At 41.4% G+C, this 17971-nt stretch overlaps 1 protein-coding gene and 1 long non-coding RNA gene across 2 annotated transcripts; one reads left to right on the top strand and one right to left on the bottom strand.

Moving 5' to 3' along the window:
• Positions 1–324: 324 nt before the first annotated feature.
• On the top strand, positions 325–1128 carry LOC149902524 (gallerimycin-like). The gene is made up of 2 exons (XM_090110454.1): positions 325–414; positions 788–1128. Exons 1-2 carry the CDS (start codon positions 342–344, stop codon positions 946–948), a joined length of 234 nt encoding a protein of 77 aa, XP_089966580.1. The 5' UTR covers positions 325–341; the 3' UTR covers positions 949–1128.
• Positions 1129–6556: 5428 nt separating this feature from the next.
• On the bottom strand, positions 6557–17191 carry LOC149902523 (uncharacterized). Its single transcript, XR_016457508.1, has 2 exons — positions 16984–17191; positions 6557–6727 (listed from the first exon to the last, which is right to left on the bottom strand). It is a non-coding gene; the product is annotated as an uncharacterized LOC149902523 (long non-coding RNA).
• Positions 17192–17971: the final 780 nt, after the last annotated feature.

Below are 17971 nucleotides of genomic sequence, written 5' to 3'. Positions count from 1 at the left end.
TGAGTAACAAATAGATTTATCTACTTGCTTTACAGTAAAAGAGAAATTGACTCCGGGTATTCCCTCTACATCCAATATTTATACACTCGTCTTGCAGCGGGTTGGACGCACCATACACCGAAGTTATGAGTAAATCGCAATTCATTACTCCTTTTGTAGGAATACATGTCTCACATTTCTTCACAAATCGAGCAATGTATGGATGGGTTGTGAAATTATTGCTGAACAATTTTGTGTAGTTCAGTCGTGGTGCATGTCATAAGGCAATGCATGAGAGTATGGAAGGTGTATAAATAACTCAATCTGGGCCGTCATTTTATAGAATTGAATTGGTTTCCAACATGAAGACATACCTGGTAGTAATATTTGTTGTCATCTCTTTTGTGGCGGCGCTGGAAGCTGAGGACGTTTCCAGTTAGTTCAATTATGTATATTCTAATATTTATTTTTCATTATTTAAATCGCATCAAGTTTACTTCTACTCAGATTTCGCTGGATGAAGCTTTAACGTGGAAGTGGTAGCATCACTTAGGTTAAATATTTACTTGCCATCCAAGAAATTCCTAATTTCATGTACCTAAACCTCGCAAACATACCAATTCAATGAATTGGTGGTTTATTTTATTTACACAGCAGCAGGTTCCGATTTACTTTACATTTTCAAATTAGATAAGTTTGACCTAACTTCTCAACTCAGAATATATTATATATTATGTACAACTTAATTACAAGTAGATCCTTTACTTTTATCTTCTTCATTAAATACAAAATACATTTTTCTTAACAGGTCCCCACCTGATAGAGAAGCGGCAGATAAATAAGCCCCAGACGATATTCGTGAAGCCCCCGCCTGGATGCATATTTTACGAATGCATTGCTCAGTGCAGACAGCGTGGCCATCGGAGTGGTGGATACTGTACCATTAATGGATGTGTCTGTTTGCGATAGTGTCTTGTTTTTTTATGAATAAGACTATACCTATATATAATAATTTAATGTTGTAAAAATATATAATCATTGAGTTTGTCGTCCTTATTTAGGTTATGCACATTTATAAACTACTACACATATATTTAGGTATCTAATTTTATTATGAATAGATTTATTATGTAAAATAAAAAGTCACCTGGATGTGTTCAATCATTGTTTTTCCCCATTGTAACTTATAATATTATACCTCTATTATCGTCCATTATAATGTTTGTTAATAATAAAAAAATATTGTCTAGTTTATAGGTACAACCATCTCGTGATTGTGGTCAAAAAAAATTTCTAGGTTGCACATTAAAATTTATTATGACTTGGAAATACAGCTATCTCCTGTTTTCAACTCTTAAAATAACAACTGTTCAGCACTGACAACAGAATCAAAAAGCAAATTTATACGAAAATGTATATTTGTCGAAGAAAAACACGCAAAGAAAACTGACTACAGGAAAAACGCAAATACAGACCCTCAATTTTTATATAGCTGTATGCTTCAGCAATCGACACCCCTGCCAGTTATAAGAACGTCACCTTCCTTGACAGTATTGACAAAATGTCGCTTGTTATCGCTTCGTTTAGTTATTTTCCTCACAAAGACTACTAGGTCTACTCCGAAGTTATTCATAATGAGCCACTCGCAATAATTAATAGGCTTGCTGCCATTTAACGAAGTGAACTCCCCGAAGACTCAGAAGATATTTCTCGCCCTTTGAAATATTTCCAAAGGATATTTTTCGATATTGATTATTCTCTCGACGGTCGCTTTGTAGCACGTCTCGTTAGAGAGCCTGTAATTATTGTCCGCAAAATAGAAAATATTCGAGTTGCCAGCAACAAAGATATTATATTGAATAAAGGGAACAAGCTCCTATCCGGCCATGTCAACACCGAAAAGCTGGCTAATATTTCTATGTTTAATTTATGTTTATGGAAATTTCATTGTTTTTGTTCATCGTAAAAATAAATGATTATCCTCAAGTACAATGTATAATAACGATTAACACTTATTGAGTATTGGGGACTTAATTTTCCAAAATAAAGAAAATCTGACACGCGTAGGTAGTTAACCCTTAAATTGTCACCCCTAGATAGCTTGTGTTTATTATGTCCAAATTTGGAGGATGTGTTGGAATTAGGATAGAAAAGAGGAAAATGAAAAAAAAAACTAAAAATTTTAATTTTTTCTATTGTTTTCACTATGTCACATAAAACGGACACTGCCAATTATATGTACATGTTCGAACCGTCACATATAACGGACATTGCACATTATTCCTGCAACCGTGGTACATGAATACAATGCACATTTTCAACTCTGTAATTCAAAATTATTATCAAATTATAATTATGGACGATCTAGAATAAGCTTTTCAAACATCTGTCTTAAAATGTTGGTTAAAACTTTAACGATATCGTTAAAAATAATGGATTTTAAAAAACGACACTACCAAAAATCACAGCCTAAGAATATGCTAAGAATTGGAATATAAATAGTATTACATAGCCTGAGAACTTATCTAATACACCAAGAAAGTCCTCTTCCCATTCCTTATATTGTACAGATTGAAATGTGTTTGCTTCATCGTATGCAAAGAAGTCGTATACCATGCCTGAAGTACCAAAACAAACAGGAAATTTAAATCGCTTTTTTTTGGGTTCTTTGGCATATATTATATCCATTTTCTGCCAGTTTTTTAATTTGTAAGGTATTATTATTTTAATTTTTCAACATTGGGTGGTATTTCTGGTAAGTAACATCATGCTGTGGCAGAAGAACTACTGAGAAGTAGGGAAGATTCATCTCGCACCGCATGTAATGGCTGTAATTCTGCAGCAATAATATTTTGTTGATGGTAAAAATTCTGACTTTTTGGGTCTTCATTGTGTCTCAAATCAATATGTCGTATAATTCCGAAGGTATGGTGCTGGGGGTAAATGATTGACACTGTTATCATAGTGAAATCACTCCCGTAGGTCTACATTTCCTTCAAAATCGTCATCTCAACTCAACGCCAGACTCTTCAGCTTCCGCCAGAGATAGGTAGGGAATTTTTTATTGATTGCCAAGTCATGCTCCTCTAAAACATATTAAAAATAGAGAAAAATATATCAAAATGATGACGTTGAAAATGGATGGCCTTATTGGCAACGTCCGTTACATAGGACATGTGAAGAATACCCTAGTATATACTCCAAGTTGTCAACGTCCGTTTTATGGGACATCGTATATAAACTAAGATTTGTATTCCAAATATTGTAAAATATGTAAAAATTATGTCAAAATACTATACTTACAATCGTATTCTAACTAATAATATAACATTATAAGCAAAATAGCCAAAACACTTACAGTTATTATCAATTTTATCAGGAGAGTCAAGAGATCCGTTTTTTGCAATTTTCAAATGGTCACCATTCGCGACTGTACTTCGCTTTGGTAAAAAAAACCTGCATGTACGCGAAGGACATAGCTAGTACCTTCCCAATAAATGGATTAGCAAAGCTTAGGTCTGCTATAACAGCGCCAGCATGTGTGTAAATACTATGTCCTTTAAAACGGACGAAATCAATTTAAGGGTTAATATGAAACCACATCCATATTAAACCAGTCAATTTGATAGCGTAGATAACATGAATAGTCTGAGGTTAAACAATAAAAATCTTTGCACGGTAAAGTGGTTCTAGTACCATTGTAATAGGATATAAAATAGGCTGCCGTTTGCTAAATACATTGCCCGAAAGTCGCAACTACAAAAGTAAGAATTGGGATGTAACTGCCAAGTCGCTTTGGCTCGAGGCGAGTCGACCCTAAATTAAGTATCCAGTTTGGTATTCAGTAGTTATGTAACTCGTTGGTATTCTGATAAGGTGTGTTAGACTAACCCTAGTGCTTATCACTTGATCGCTTGTTCTTACGAAGTGCTTAATGAAAGATAAAAGTCGAAAATAATAGAATGTACCTACGTTTTTTGTGTTTGAAACAGAATGGTGCAAACTAAACTGGTCGTATCAATTGGTACTTTTTGTGTATTTGAGAGACTATTTTATATATAAAATACATCTACGATAACTTATTAGCACTGTGGCTTTGGGCTAACGTTTTATTGTATTCAGCCTTTACTCTGTTATTTCTAAAGTAAACATAATAATATGTAGTACTTATAGATACGTTTTTGACTTATGATAATTAGGTAATACAAACCAAAATATTTCATGTAAAATGTTGCCAAGACTACACGATAGTCTATAGGAGTTGTACTATTAAAAAGTTATCAGATTTCGTGTAGAGCCAAGCTTTTCCCGCTTGTAGAGACACGACTTATCTGTACAAGCCTTAATTTAACAAACTCTACACCTTAGTTAAAATGTGTGGTTTGGGCCTAACGCGACCTACATGGCCAAGGAAAGTTGTTTTTTTTCCTTTCCTGCCAAGAGCTACGTGGAAATTCAGTTGGTCTATAGTCTATAATTATATTGTAACAATGTTGTTCTTTAAACTCGTATTTAGGTAACTATTTTTTATAACTTCCATTTCCACGCCATTTACTTCGAATATCTCAATAATATAGTTACAAGTTTATAGTTATTTATATATTATGCAAATGTGTTCATGATGCGATATAAAATAATTTCTCGTACTCGGGCAACGTGATTATGATTTCACAGGTAATTTTCACTTAGAATACGAAAAGTTTAAAAATAAATTATCATTAACAATGCTTAACCCAGTTATGGCGCAGTTTCATTAGTCGATAGGGCCCGCATGCGGGGTGCGAGAGATTTCTGGAACGCGTGCCACAGGGCCAGCATTCGGGGAACCGTTTTCATTAGTCGATAGGGCCCGCATGCGGGGTGTAGGGAGAACCTCCATTTTACGTAAAACATTATGATTGAACGTAAAATCTCCTGCGGGGACTCCCCGTATGCTGTATACCGAACGAGTTAACGACTAATGAAACTGCGCCATTAGGTTAGGTTATTCTTAACAGATGATTATATGCCTAAAATATGCAAATATAAGTGGCGCAGGACTTGTAAACAAATCACTATATTTACTTTTGTTAGGTGATCATATCGGTGTTATGCAAAACAGGCTGAATTAATTGAGAAATGATTAATTGAAATTGATGTTTAGTTGTGTAAAAGGGTAAACGTAAAAAAATCATTCATGGGTCAAGGTACCTATCCTTTTACAATAAAGTTCAAAGTTTAATTACATTGAATTTTAAACTTATTTTTAAAGAAAAAAGAATATTTTAAATACATAAAAATATTCCGTAGACATGTTTTAAAAAGAAGAAGTCTCGCTTGCGACGAAATTTTTATAAATAATGGAGGTTTAATTCCGTGGTCAGAATATATTCATAGGAAATTTCGTCTTATTCTACCAAAATAAAAAATAAATTTGTAAGTGCGTAGTTTATGAGTTCTAATCGAAAAACGAAATGCATTTACATATTTCATATTTATATTTGCTATTGTTAAAAACTAAATTGTTTTTAAAGTCTTTCTCTATAATGGTCAGAATAACATCAACGACATCTTAAAACTATACTTAATTAAACTAAACGAATACTGAATACAAGTATAACACAATTATGCACATTGAATTTCGTTAATGGACTTTTTAAAAGCATTCTCCACAACTTCAATCCTCTGAGTGTAACATAATTCTATTTAATAAGTGGTATTCTTGCTTAACAATATAATGGGTACAAATTTATAAGATTATTTTCTTTTTATTAGGTACTAGAGGTCCACCCCGGCTTCGCCCGTGGTACATATTTCGCAATAAAAGGTAGCCTATGTCCTTTCTCGGGTATCAAAATATCTCCATACCAAATTTCATGCAAATTGGTTCAGTAGTTTAGGCGTGATTGAGTAACAGACAGACAGACAGACAGAGTTACTTTCGCATTTATAATATTAAGTATGGATTATTTTTAACTAGCTGTGCCCTGCGGTTTTACCCGCATTGCTCTGCTACTTTTGGTCTTAGCGTGATAATGCTATAGCCTACCATGATAAATGGGCTATCTAACACCAATAGAATTTTTCTAATCGGACCAGAAGTTCCTGAGATTAGCGCGTTCAAACAAACAAACTCTTCAGCTTTATAATATTAGTATAGATACTAGCGCAGCGTAAGCGGCGTCTTCGATCGCCGTGGACAAACGAAATTAAACAGATATGAAAGACAAACAAACACATTAATATTCTAGTGATGAAGTAATGATGTTCTTCAATTAAGATGAAAATGACATCCTTTAATGAAAACATATAGAAAATAAGTAAAGATAAGATATCATCGTACTCTAGGTATGGTGTTTTGAAATAATAGAAACATGAGCAATCAAAACATAGATATATATATTATAATTTTTAGCTTCCTCAAATAATTTACAAATTTTAATAGACTACTTTTATACATTGATTTATGGTGCTTTATTTGTAAAGAAAATAAATATTTACTTAATATAAAACCATATTATGGCCTAATATTTTTATAGAACTGTATAGCATTTTGGTTATTGCTTCTTGGTATCAAATATATGAATAACATACAATAAAGTGTACAAATATGTATTTATTTTTATTCATCAGTAAACTGTTTAAGGTCCAACACCTCTATCGCAGGAACATTTGCCATTCCTGCAAGCTCCCGTGCTCCAGCCCCTTGTGTTGCAGTACAGATTACAGTCCGTTCTGCATGAAGCCTGTATCATCCTTGCTTGGCTCACTGGAATTCATATTTTAACCATTATCATTTAGCTGATAAAACGTATTAAATATTTTTTGAAGTGAAACTTCTTTAGGGGCGTTGAGAGTAAAATTTAAAGGTTTTTTATTTGTATTTGTTTGAAAGACGATTTTTGGTATCTTTGAATCTTGCTAAAGAAGTTTCTTGAACGTTCTGACATGTGTGCTCGGCAGTCGGCACACACACTCTTTTTTTACGCTCTGTACTAAATGTAATGGACGTGAAGATATTAAACAAATATACATGTTGAAAAATATTTAAATCGAAAAAATTCGATTGCGAGGCGGGATTCGTAAAGCATTTGAATGGTGTAAAACTAAATATCTAATATACATTTCGGTAGGATACCAGACAAACTTTAATACAAATACTAAAAAAAATGTTGTGTGGTTTTATGAAACCACGGTAAAAGTGAAACTTAGGCACAAAATTATCGTATTTGTACGATAATTATCGTACGGTTCGACCGTCACGCGACATGCGCTACACAGACCAAAAAGTTTGAGACGATGTAATAAAAGTTTCACTTTAAAAAACTAGCTTGCGCATTTACAAAATATAGTGTACACAACCTGGCAAAGTTCAAAATAATAACAGGAAATTTATACATTTTGCACCAAACTGCACAACTCCAACTAAACGAAACAACAAACAAAAGCCCTTATCACTTATAATGAAAAGTTATTCACCATAGTACTCTCGATAAACATTGTTAAGCGGACATGTAAGATAATCTTTATGGAAGTGTACCGGAAAACTGTTTGTTTGTTTTGTGTTATATTACAAAAATAGCGTGTTTTCTTTTACTCGGAAGTAATATAACTCTAAGATTATTTCTCACGAATATAAACTTCTTTTTGTTAAGTCTAAGTCTAAGTTACGTAGTGTGTTTTAACAGTGATTTATTTTACCAATCGAAAGGGTAATAATTGTACCTACATCCTAAAAGAGTACCACAGTATAAAAATGCTATTTAGGTAATTGTAAATTTTTGATTTAACCAAAGTAATAAAAAAAACCGGCCAAGTGCGAGTCGGGCTCGCGCACAAAGGGTTCCGTAGCAGCAAATATAATAAATTACAGTTAAATCAACCTATCTCAAAAACTATAAGAGATACTTTGATCAAACCAAAAATCGTTGAAAGAGTTAATTAGCATGCATCACCTCTATTTTTTTTAGAATTTTATACCCCGTAGTTATAAAAATAGAGGGGGGGGGACATACTTTTTACGACTTTGAGAGCTGATATCTCAAAAACCGTTCACTTTAAGAAAAATGTTTTTTAGAAAACTTTATATCATTTTAAAAGACCTTTCCATTGATACCCCACACGGGTATGTACATCGAAAAAAAAAATTTCATCCCTCAGTTACATGTATGGGGGGCCCCACCCCCAATTCTTTTTTTTACTATTTAGTGTCATATTTTTGTAGCGGTTCATACAACACATATTCCCATCAAATTTCATCACTGTAGTACTTATAGTTTCCGAGTAAATCGGCTGTGACAGACGGACAGACGGACAGACGGACAGACGGACATGACGAAACTATAAGGGTTCCGTTTTTGCCATTTTGGCTACGGAACCCTAATAAACGACACGCAAATAACATTCAAACGACATTCAGACATAATAGAAAAATAATAATTGATGCAGTTAGGTATATTATTATAATTCATCTCTATTAATTTATAAAATATATAAATAATTATTAATCGAACATAATTATCATAAAATGCAAATAAATATCCATTCATTCTATCCATATAATATCTCATTCAAATAAAAATATGTGCTTTAATATTTATTTTCTTTTCGCTCTAATCCATGTCATATACATTGATTGATAATTGATAAAGGAATCGCATACACAAAGAAAGATGGGTAGCGTAAACAAAATCAATCCCAAGGCTATGTATGTGGGTTTCAATAATCTATTTATAAAAATACCGGCTTTCCTTTTCCAATTGAAATTCTATAGTAAGTAGATACAATTTTTATTTTTAAGATTCAATTTATTTAAATCCTTTATTAATATAATAAAGTGAGAGTATTTCAGGTAAAAATAAATTATTTCACAGGTTATTCAAAAATCCAATAATGATTCTTAGTAACATCATAGTGAACTAGTTTTGGTTCGCAGAAAAATCCCCTATACGCTTAAATTTATTCATTTATTTTCTTTAATTAATTATCTATTAAAAAGCTGAGACGAATCAGTTGTAAAAACTTATTTCAATTCTTATTACGGCCTAATTTTACATAATATTGGTTTTCAGCTGGTGTTTACTAAGAATGCTAATCATTTTGCGACCTAGTTCGGAGGTAAACAAAACACGAGTAAAATTACTACATAATAATTTACCAGCTGTACTCGCGATTTTACCCGCATTGCTCCGCTCCAATTGGTCTTAACGTGATGACGAAATATTTTTTCAAATCGTACCCGTAGTTTCTAAGATTATCGCGTTCATGCAAACAAAGAAATTCTTCAGCTTTATAATATTTGTATAGACTGTAGATTATAATTATACATTTATTGAAAATAATCGTTAAACCGCCAACAAGCTTAACAATACACAAATGTACGATATCTTTAAAATAACATTTACATAATCGCATTTCCCACAAACTATGAATCACAACAGCTTTCACATTAACAAAATATGAACAGCAACAAATATTAATGATGAATCGCGTCGATATGCCATTACTTTTTTTTTTTTTTTTTTTTTTTTATAGTGGGGAAATCTTCCAAAGATACCCACGGCCCCCGGGGAAGGAGCCGTGGGTTATGTCGGATTCTTACCGACTAAAACCCCACTGTGTTCCGTCGAGCCGCTTTAATGATGGGGCCGCGGGTATTTGTTGGAATTCTTCCGCGACCCCCTCGGCGGCAGCCCATCTCCAGGCCAGGCGCAAGCCAAGAACAGGAAAGGTAGTTTGCCTGCTCTTCCCTCCCGTTGGCGGCATGAGCGGAACACGTCTCAAGCCGCCTCACCGCACCGGACGATGGATTACATTCCCCGTTCCACCGCCCGGCGCCCTTCGTCAAGGAGGCACGTTGCGACCGTGTAAAGCGGCCGCAACACGGCGACGACGCCCAATAAGACGTCTGCGCCGGATCGGGTCCGCGTGAGGATCCCTCTCGCGCACCCGCTCTGCCTCCTCTTTCTGCGAGATCACGCTCTCCGAGAATGCGATCACCGCACGCCAGGATCTGTCGCCATCCACCATTGCACGAACAACGGAGGGTAGAGAGAGATCCGGCCCAATTATCGCGACTAAGCGAGCACGGGGCTCGGCCCACGCGGGACACACGGCAAGAGTGTGATCTGCCGTGTCCTCCGGGCAGGCACACCAGTGGCAGACCATGCTGGGCTCCCTCCTCGCGACTTTACACAGGTACCGCCCGAAGCAGCCGTGCCCGGACAGTATCTGCGTAAGGCGGAAGGTTATGGCCCCGTGCCGCCTGTCGCACCACTCTTGGAGGACTGGACGTATGGCCGCAACTGTCCTCTCACCCGCGCTGGGCTCCTCGAGCCGGCGTTCCCACTCCCGGAACCGCCGCTCGGCAGCCTCGACCCTCCACTCCTCTACTTCCTCGTAGGAAGGATTCACCCCATGTGACCTAGACGCCGAGACGCGGCGATACACGTCCGCTAGCATCTCGGCGTCCAGATCCCATGGCGGCGTTCCGGCCATTACGCAGGCAGCCTCAAAAGACACCGTGCGGTATGCCCTAACTACCCTGAGCGCCATGACCCGCTGCGGCCTCCGCAAGAGGGGTCTGGTACGGGCGCTCAGGGTGTCTGCCCAGATGGGGGCCCCGTAGAGGGCCATGGAGCGGATTACGCCAGTGTATAGCCGGCGACACCCACCCCCAGCACCTCTAAGGTTTGGCAGCAAACTTCCCAGTGCTCCGGCCGCCCCTACAAGACGGGGGGCGAGGCGACGGAAGTGCTCCGTGAACCTCCATCGGCTATCCAACACGATACCTAGATATCTCATGGTGGTGGTGACCCTGATCGCTACCCCATCCACCCGGATCTCTGAGCCTGCGCTATGTAGCCTCCGACGACCGGGAAAGAAGATGGCTTCGGATTTCTCCAGCGCCACCCGTAGTCCCAACCGCCGGATGCGGCACACCACCTGCTCAACTCCCGTGGTAGCTAATAAAGCTGCCTCCTCGTATGTGGCCCCACGCGCAGTCACCAGAGTATCGTCGGCGTAACAAGTTACGCCAACACCTGGGAGGTTAGTGGCGCGCAGGACCCAGTCGTACCCGATGTTCCACAGAAGAGGCCCGAGGACTGACCCCTGTGGGACACCGCACGAAACTTCCTTCTCACTCCATCCATCGCGGGTTGGATAGGCAACAGTCCTATCTGATAGGTATGACCGCAGCAGTCGCACCATGTAGCCCGGCACGCGATGATAGTGGAGAGCTTGCAGAATACTGTCCCACGGTAAGGTATTAAACGCGTTGGCGATGTCCAAAGACACCGCCAGGAGGACTTCTCCACTAGCGGCCGCATCTTCTGCGGTGGCTCTCACGCGAGATATCGCGTCAAGTGTGGACCGACCACGGCGAAAGCCGAACTGGTTCCCGCTGAGGTCTGGTCCCACTCCCTCCAAATGGTTGACGAGGCGAGCTGCGAAAACGCGCTCAAAAAGCTTGCTCACCTCGTCAAGCAATACAATAGGCCTGTACGCTGAGGGAGAATCGCGCGGGCGCCCCTCCTTTCTTAACAGGACCAAATTCCCTGTCTTCCACCGGCGGGGAAATTGGCCCCGCTCAAGGCAAGCCGAAAACAACCGCTCCACCCGGGGCCCGAGGGCTTCCAACGCTAGCACCCACGCTCGGCCAGGTACACCGTCAGGTCCAGGAGCAGTGCTTTTCCCTTTAAGCCGCGTAGCTGCCGACTCCAACTCCTCATGGGTAACGGCAGGGATTTCTTCTGCAGGCTCCTCCTGTGACGCAGGTGTCGCCGCCATCGGCGGAGGAGAATATCTTCCCCGGTCCGGGAACAGAGACACCACAACCTGTTCTAACAGACGGGGCTCGAGAGACTGAGACAGGGGCGGAGCCCACGGGCGGAGCTTCTGCCTCACCCGTTTATACGGCCGACCCCACGGCACTCGGTTCAGACCCTCGAGCATCTCTTCCCATGCTCTATCCTTGGCGCTGCTGATTGCCTCCTTCAGAGAGGTAACGCACTCCCTGTAGGAGGCATACAGTTGCGCTTCCTCCACTTCGTCCCGTGCACTCCGTCGCCGGTGCCTGGTGTACGCCCGCCTCGCAGCCACGCAGGATGCGCGCAGCTGGGCAATTTCGGCGGACCACCAATACATCGGTCTTCTGCGCGGATTAGAGCGAACTCTACTCATGGCCGCATCACACACCTGCGCCATGGCATCAGCCATCCATGCTGCATCGTCCTCTACTGTTGCGATCTGCGGTGCAGGGATCCATGCCTGAACTATGGCAGCCTCAATTAGGAGTTCCCTATCGAGACTACGAATCGACCAACGTGGACGTCCACCATTTAGGGAAGGCTCACCGCGAAACGCGGATGGCGCAGAGACGCTGAAGCGGATGTATCTGTGGTCCGATAGCGTTTCCACATCAGTTACAACCCTCCAGTCGCTAATTCGCCTTGCAAGGGGGGGGCTAGCGAAGGTGATGTCGACGATGGAGCCCCCTCTTTGCCGCACGCATGTTAGCTCACTCCCGCGATTTACGACCGAGAGATCAGCTGCGACCGCCCAGTCCTGCAGCACCGCACCCCGCGCATTTCTCACCGATGATCCCCATGCCATTGATTTGGCATTGAAATCTCCGGCCAGAAGCACGGGCTGCGAAGGAGCGAGGTCAATCAGTTCCCCAAGATCTGCCAGGAACCGCTCGAATTCATCCAGGCTACGGTTGGGAGAGAAGTAGACCCCGATCACTGTGTTACCATTGATCGAGGCCGAGACACAACCCTGCCGCCGGACTACCCTTTCCATTACTGTGCCGCCCTGCGTTACTAGCGTCACCAGTCCATCCAAGTCGGCCGCCCAGTTGTCCCGGGACGGCACGAAATAGGGCTCAGCCACCACCGCCACATCTATCCGCCACTCCGCCAGACTCTGGAGCAAAAGATCTTGAGCTCCGGCGCAGTGGTTGATATTGCCTTGGAGGAAATGGAGGGGAGCCATTACTGCGTTTCCATTTCGCTAACCGTCACATTCGCCTCGACGGGCGCGGGACAAGGACACGGCGTGGTACCTGGACCATCGCGTCCCCGATTTCCTCTTTTCCGCTTGGGAGCCTTGCAAGCCGGGCCCCCGAGCCGATGGCCTGCCGGTAGCTTGGCCTCGGAACATAGAACGCAGCGAGCGGCGGAGGCAGAACATTCCCCGGCCTTGTGGCCTGTTTCTCCACATCGGAAACAGACGTTGCTCCTGTCTACGGGCGACTTGCACGTGGCTCTTACGTGCCCCACCTCTAGGCAGCGGAAGCAACGCTGCGGCTTCACCCTGCCAAGCGTGACACTTGCAGAGATCCACCCTACTTGGATACGGCCCACCTGTGCCACCTTCTTTGCCGCGGCTATCGGGCAGCTCACCCAGGCTGAAGTCAAGCCGCGAGAGCCCATGCGCAGTCCACTACACTTAACGTGTTCTGTAGGGCATTCTCCTGCCTGAGAAATCGCAGCCACGACATCATCTACCGCCGCCGAGTCGTCCAAGCCGATGATGTGCACTTCAGTGCATTTCACCGGCCTGGAAACCTTGACGGTGCTTTCGTCCCAAATCTCCCGCATCTTTGCAGCGAGAGCATCTGCCTCCTTCGAGCTTGCGGCACCAGGGATTTCTAAAATCCTTGCTCCAGTCGCGGCACGCTTGAACCGCAGCGCACCTACGCCGATTTCCGCCAGATTAATCTTTTGACGTGATCCAGCCATTATAGAGGCATAAGTGACGCCTCGCTCCTCTGCGCCTGGCTGCAGAGCAATTACGACAGCCGAGGACGAAGGATTGCGCAACCTCTGCGCCCTCGTGCGCACTCGCGCCGGCCCCTTTTTCTTTTTCGCCTTGCCCTTCTTTCCAACGACCGTCCATTCCTGCTCCAGACGTTGCTGCAACTGGGGAGCAGAAGAAGTGGTGGGCACAGTCTTGTCAGCTGACTCGGTCTTTTCCGGCTGCCGTGCAGCCTTCCCCTTGCCCTTCCCCTTGGCTTTTGCAGCTGAATCCGGTTTTGCAGGCTTCGCAGCAGGCTGTTCCGGTTTTCTCGCCTTTGCTGGGGCAGCACCTTTCGCTGGCGCCCTATTAGGGGGCTTTGGCGGCGGAAGAGGAGGAAAGTCCTCGATTGGGGCTTGCCCAACCGCCATTCCCTCAACCCTGCCATCCCCCGCCAATGGAGGCCTTACACGCCTCGTTGGAAGGAGGCGCTCCTCCAACGCTTCAAACCGGGCGTCCACCATTCCCCCAACTTGCCGCAAAATCTCCGCGGTCAGTTCGGAGTCCACTCGCGTTTGCATGGGCTGTGCGGTCCCTATGATGGCCCTCAGCTCTCCCATCTCTTTTCGGAGGCCCGCGATTTCCGCCTGTAACTGAGTGTTCGCAGCTTGCAGCTGCCGCGTCTCCTCTGTTGCGGTACGCTGTGCAAGAAGCACCGCTGCTTCTTGAATGGTGTCCGAGGCATCCTTGAGGGAGCGTTTGAACGCCACCCTTAGGTTGGTCGATTTTGCCCGCACCTGCTCAATGGCATCCAGGCTCTCCTCTATACGGCGTTGGAGGGCCGCGGTAGAATCGTCGGCAAGACGTCCGTCCCCAGTTTCTCCAGCGCGAGAGGTACCAGCTCGAGAGGCTCGGGAGACCTGCGTTTCCTCGCTAGCCTCGAGCTCCGATTCCCTCCGTACGCGCGACAAGGCCTTCCTAGCGGCTGTCATGTCCGCTAAGGTCTTTCTTGCAGAGGCTGTACCTGCACAGAACCCAGCTGCTGCAGCCCCTCGCCCTTTGCCCCTTTTCGAGGCTTTCTTGGCCTGCCGCGTTCGGCCTTCCTCCGTGGAGGAGCCTGAGCAGCTCGCTCCAGAGGACCGCTTTCGCTTGGCCCACAGTCTATCCTCCTCATATGACTGGACCGTCATGAGACTATCTACGGACGTTGCCGTGGACAGCCCACTGGGTCCAGTCTTCCTTCTTCTGGTTTCAACGCGCCCCGTTTGGGTGCGCGCCTCCACCCCGCGTTCCGTTTCGCTAAGCTTATCGGTATCCGTTAGTCGTTTGCCAGTGGTCAGTTGCTCAGTAGCATTAGGGCCTGATGCATCACCCGTATGATGGCCAGTGCCCCCTCCAGAATACGATGGGGCTGACGGTACTGTCCCGTCGGGACAGTCCCGTGAGGGATTCTCCACACTCGAAGCGAGGTGGTACCCTCCTGGAGTAGTTTTAGTTTTATTGACCTCCATTTTTGCTTTTTTGTTAACCAGGGGGCGCTCCCCTGAGACATCTCTATCTGCCGGATTCCCACCGACCATTCATCCTCTCGCCGAGTGTCACTGACTTAGGATTGGGGTAATTTTTATAGGGGTTGTCTTCCCCGCAGTCCCGAAGAACTCCCGGCCCTGTCTGCCATCCTGCGAGCAGAAGCTCCGCTGGCCCCTTTGAGCCACAGACACGCGCCAAAGCGCCATGCATCTCTTGTATACTCTTCTAGTGAGAGAGGTACAGAGAGCAACCAGCTCGGTCCATATTCGCTTCACTCAAGGTGCTGGCTTGCACCCCAAGCTACTGAGCCCCTCCGCCGCGACAAGGCTTGGACCACGGGGGGGATATGCCATTACTGCTCGTGCTCGTAAGCGATAATTGTTCGACTGGAAACAAACATTTAATACACATTAGCTAATTACGTCGCTATGTTCGTGCCCTGAATTCTAATAGAATATTTGTTGAATTGGACCTACATTTTACTAGCTATTTGGCTATTTACAATTAATTTTAATTTGAACGTTGAAGGAACGCTTGGACCGTAGAACCATAGTAGGACTCTACAACGTACCTACAGCTACGTAATGAAACGATTGCATTTAGTTTTTTTTTGTAATTGTTTTGATTCTAATTTATTATCTATATAAAATATTATGGCTAGCATGAATGATAACCAAGGTGACGTTTTTAGTAATCAGATGTACGGTGTACCATTATAAAAATAGCATATTTTTTTATTATTTTTAGTTGTTATCAACTCAACACTCTTTCAACTTTATGACTTGTTTCAGCTCACCCATTTTAACTAAGTATCTACTTATTCTACTTAACTAAGTATCTACTTAGTTAAAATGGGTTCTCTAATGCTTATGGTGGATATCCACCATAGGTATTAGTTTCTTTAATAATTTTATAATTAATAGTAATGTAAACGAATTTTAGCATTCACAAAATGAATAGGTACGAAAACATAAAGAATACTTATTGCATATCTTTTCAGGCTTATTAGAACAATGAAATGAGATCACTAGCAAACATCTATGAGAACATTTCTGTTTACACAAATAAGAAATAGGACAAGTCCTTCAAACAAATATATCGGGGGCAAAGTCTTAAAAATTACGCATAATTTTCCCCAAGGGTTAAATGCTGGTGTGCAGTTTTTGATCGTAAAATCTATTTTGTCGAGTGTGAGAGCCATAAATATGACATATTGGGTCTGTTAAAGACGACCGATTTTATCCATCGCTCAATAAATAATACGCTAATATATAAATGGAATGAAGGAAGGAAAACATTTAATAAAAATGCGTTGAGTCACCGCTTTATTCCGAGCTACGGGTTTTATTGTGACTATATAGATATGATGGGTTTAGGTATAACATGGCTTTTTTAAATATTAATGCAATGTCAATGCATCCTTTATTCGAATTTTATACACACAGATATTCTAATCGCACCTTTGTGTTAGTCAGAAGGTAGGTAATTGCCGAATATTATTCGATTTCTGATAATAAGGTATTTTAAGATCTTGCCGGGAACAAATGTTATATTTAAGTGTTTTATCTTGTACGAAGATAAACTGAACTCTTAAAATATATTAATTCGTAAATAAATAGGGTAATAAGTATTGTCAAAATATGTGATGTGTGATAAATAGATCCTATAAACACGTATCTCGTAATATGTATTATTATATTGGAAATAATGTTATTCATATAAACACGATATAATGTATGTATAAAAAATATTTACCTGATAATGCACAAATCACAATAAATATGAAGAAAAAAAGTCTCGTGAACGAAGCCATGTTGCACACCACTGTCCACAATACTTTTATTTTGCAGACTTATTTATTTATAAAACAATTTGCTTTTCATTTTACACCAGTAATTGTTTTTAACTGATGCATGCTGCCTTATCAATAATACGAGAATTATTCACAGTACGTCGCGATTTATTGACTATATATTGATAAGACTGTTATTATGCAGTGATTCGTTTTAATGACTTTGAAAATTTATTTTCGCGCCATCTTGTAGACTTTTTAAGAATTAATATAATTAAGTATTTGTAACTTGACAAATAACCCACTGAAACCACTCATTAGGGGGGTTTTATTAGATAGTATTAGTTATAGTTAATTATTCAAAGTAAAAATTAATATACGTACTAAGTAATGATTGTAAGATACCCATCACATTATATTATTAGTCGGTACCAATGGTACCATAGATTATTCAGAATGAATATGTATCTTAGAATTATTAACTTATGTATTATTTCGAGGAAGATATGTAACTACTAAAAACTTATGATATGATTTGTAACTATAGAATGAATTCACGAACATCTATTAAGTACTAATTGCTTTTTTATATAATATATATAATCTATTTATTAATATTATGTAAATAGAGGAGAACTTATTTATATCTTTCCAAATAAACTTTCTTGGTTCTAACGTGCATATGTACGTAGGTATGTTAAAAGACTAGCTAGCATATACAATTCGCTGTTGCTGTATTTCGCTCTGCATACTCGCTTGTTGTTACATATTATGCTTATTTTAGTTTAAATTTAAATAAGTTAACAGTTTTTTTTTTTAATCAATTAATAATGCGAAGTAATACCAGGATAACCAGACGTAGGAACGCGAGTTTAACGAGTCAGAAAATTAATAACCACGACTCTAGGTATTACATACCTATACGCACGATATAACTAAATCAACCTATAT

The sequence above is a fragment of the Colias eurytheme genome, chromosome 15, assembly GCF_061535395.1.
Source record: "Colias eurytheme isolate Ceu_HAF_F1 chromosome 15, ilColEury1 Martin Lab GWU primary, whole genome shotgun sequence".
Lineage (NCBI taxonomy): Eukaryota > Metazoa > Arthropoda > Insecta > Lepidoptera > Pieridae > Colias > Colias eurytheme.
Note: the sequence above shows the minus strand (reverse complement) of the source record. Positions and strands in the feature narration are given on the sequence as shown.

What these genes read in the sequence shown, in the direction of transcription:
- LOC149902524 (XM_090110454.1), top strand. Translation starts at nt 342, where the DNA reads ATGAAGACATACCTGGTAGTAATATTTGTTGTCATCTCTTTTGTGGCG. An exon ending in GGAAGCTGAGGACGTTTCCA is followed by an intron (nt 415 to 787) that starts GTTAGTTCAATT and finishes TTTTCTTAACAG; the next exon opens with GTCCCCACCTGATAGAGAAG.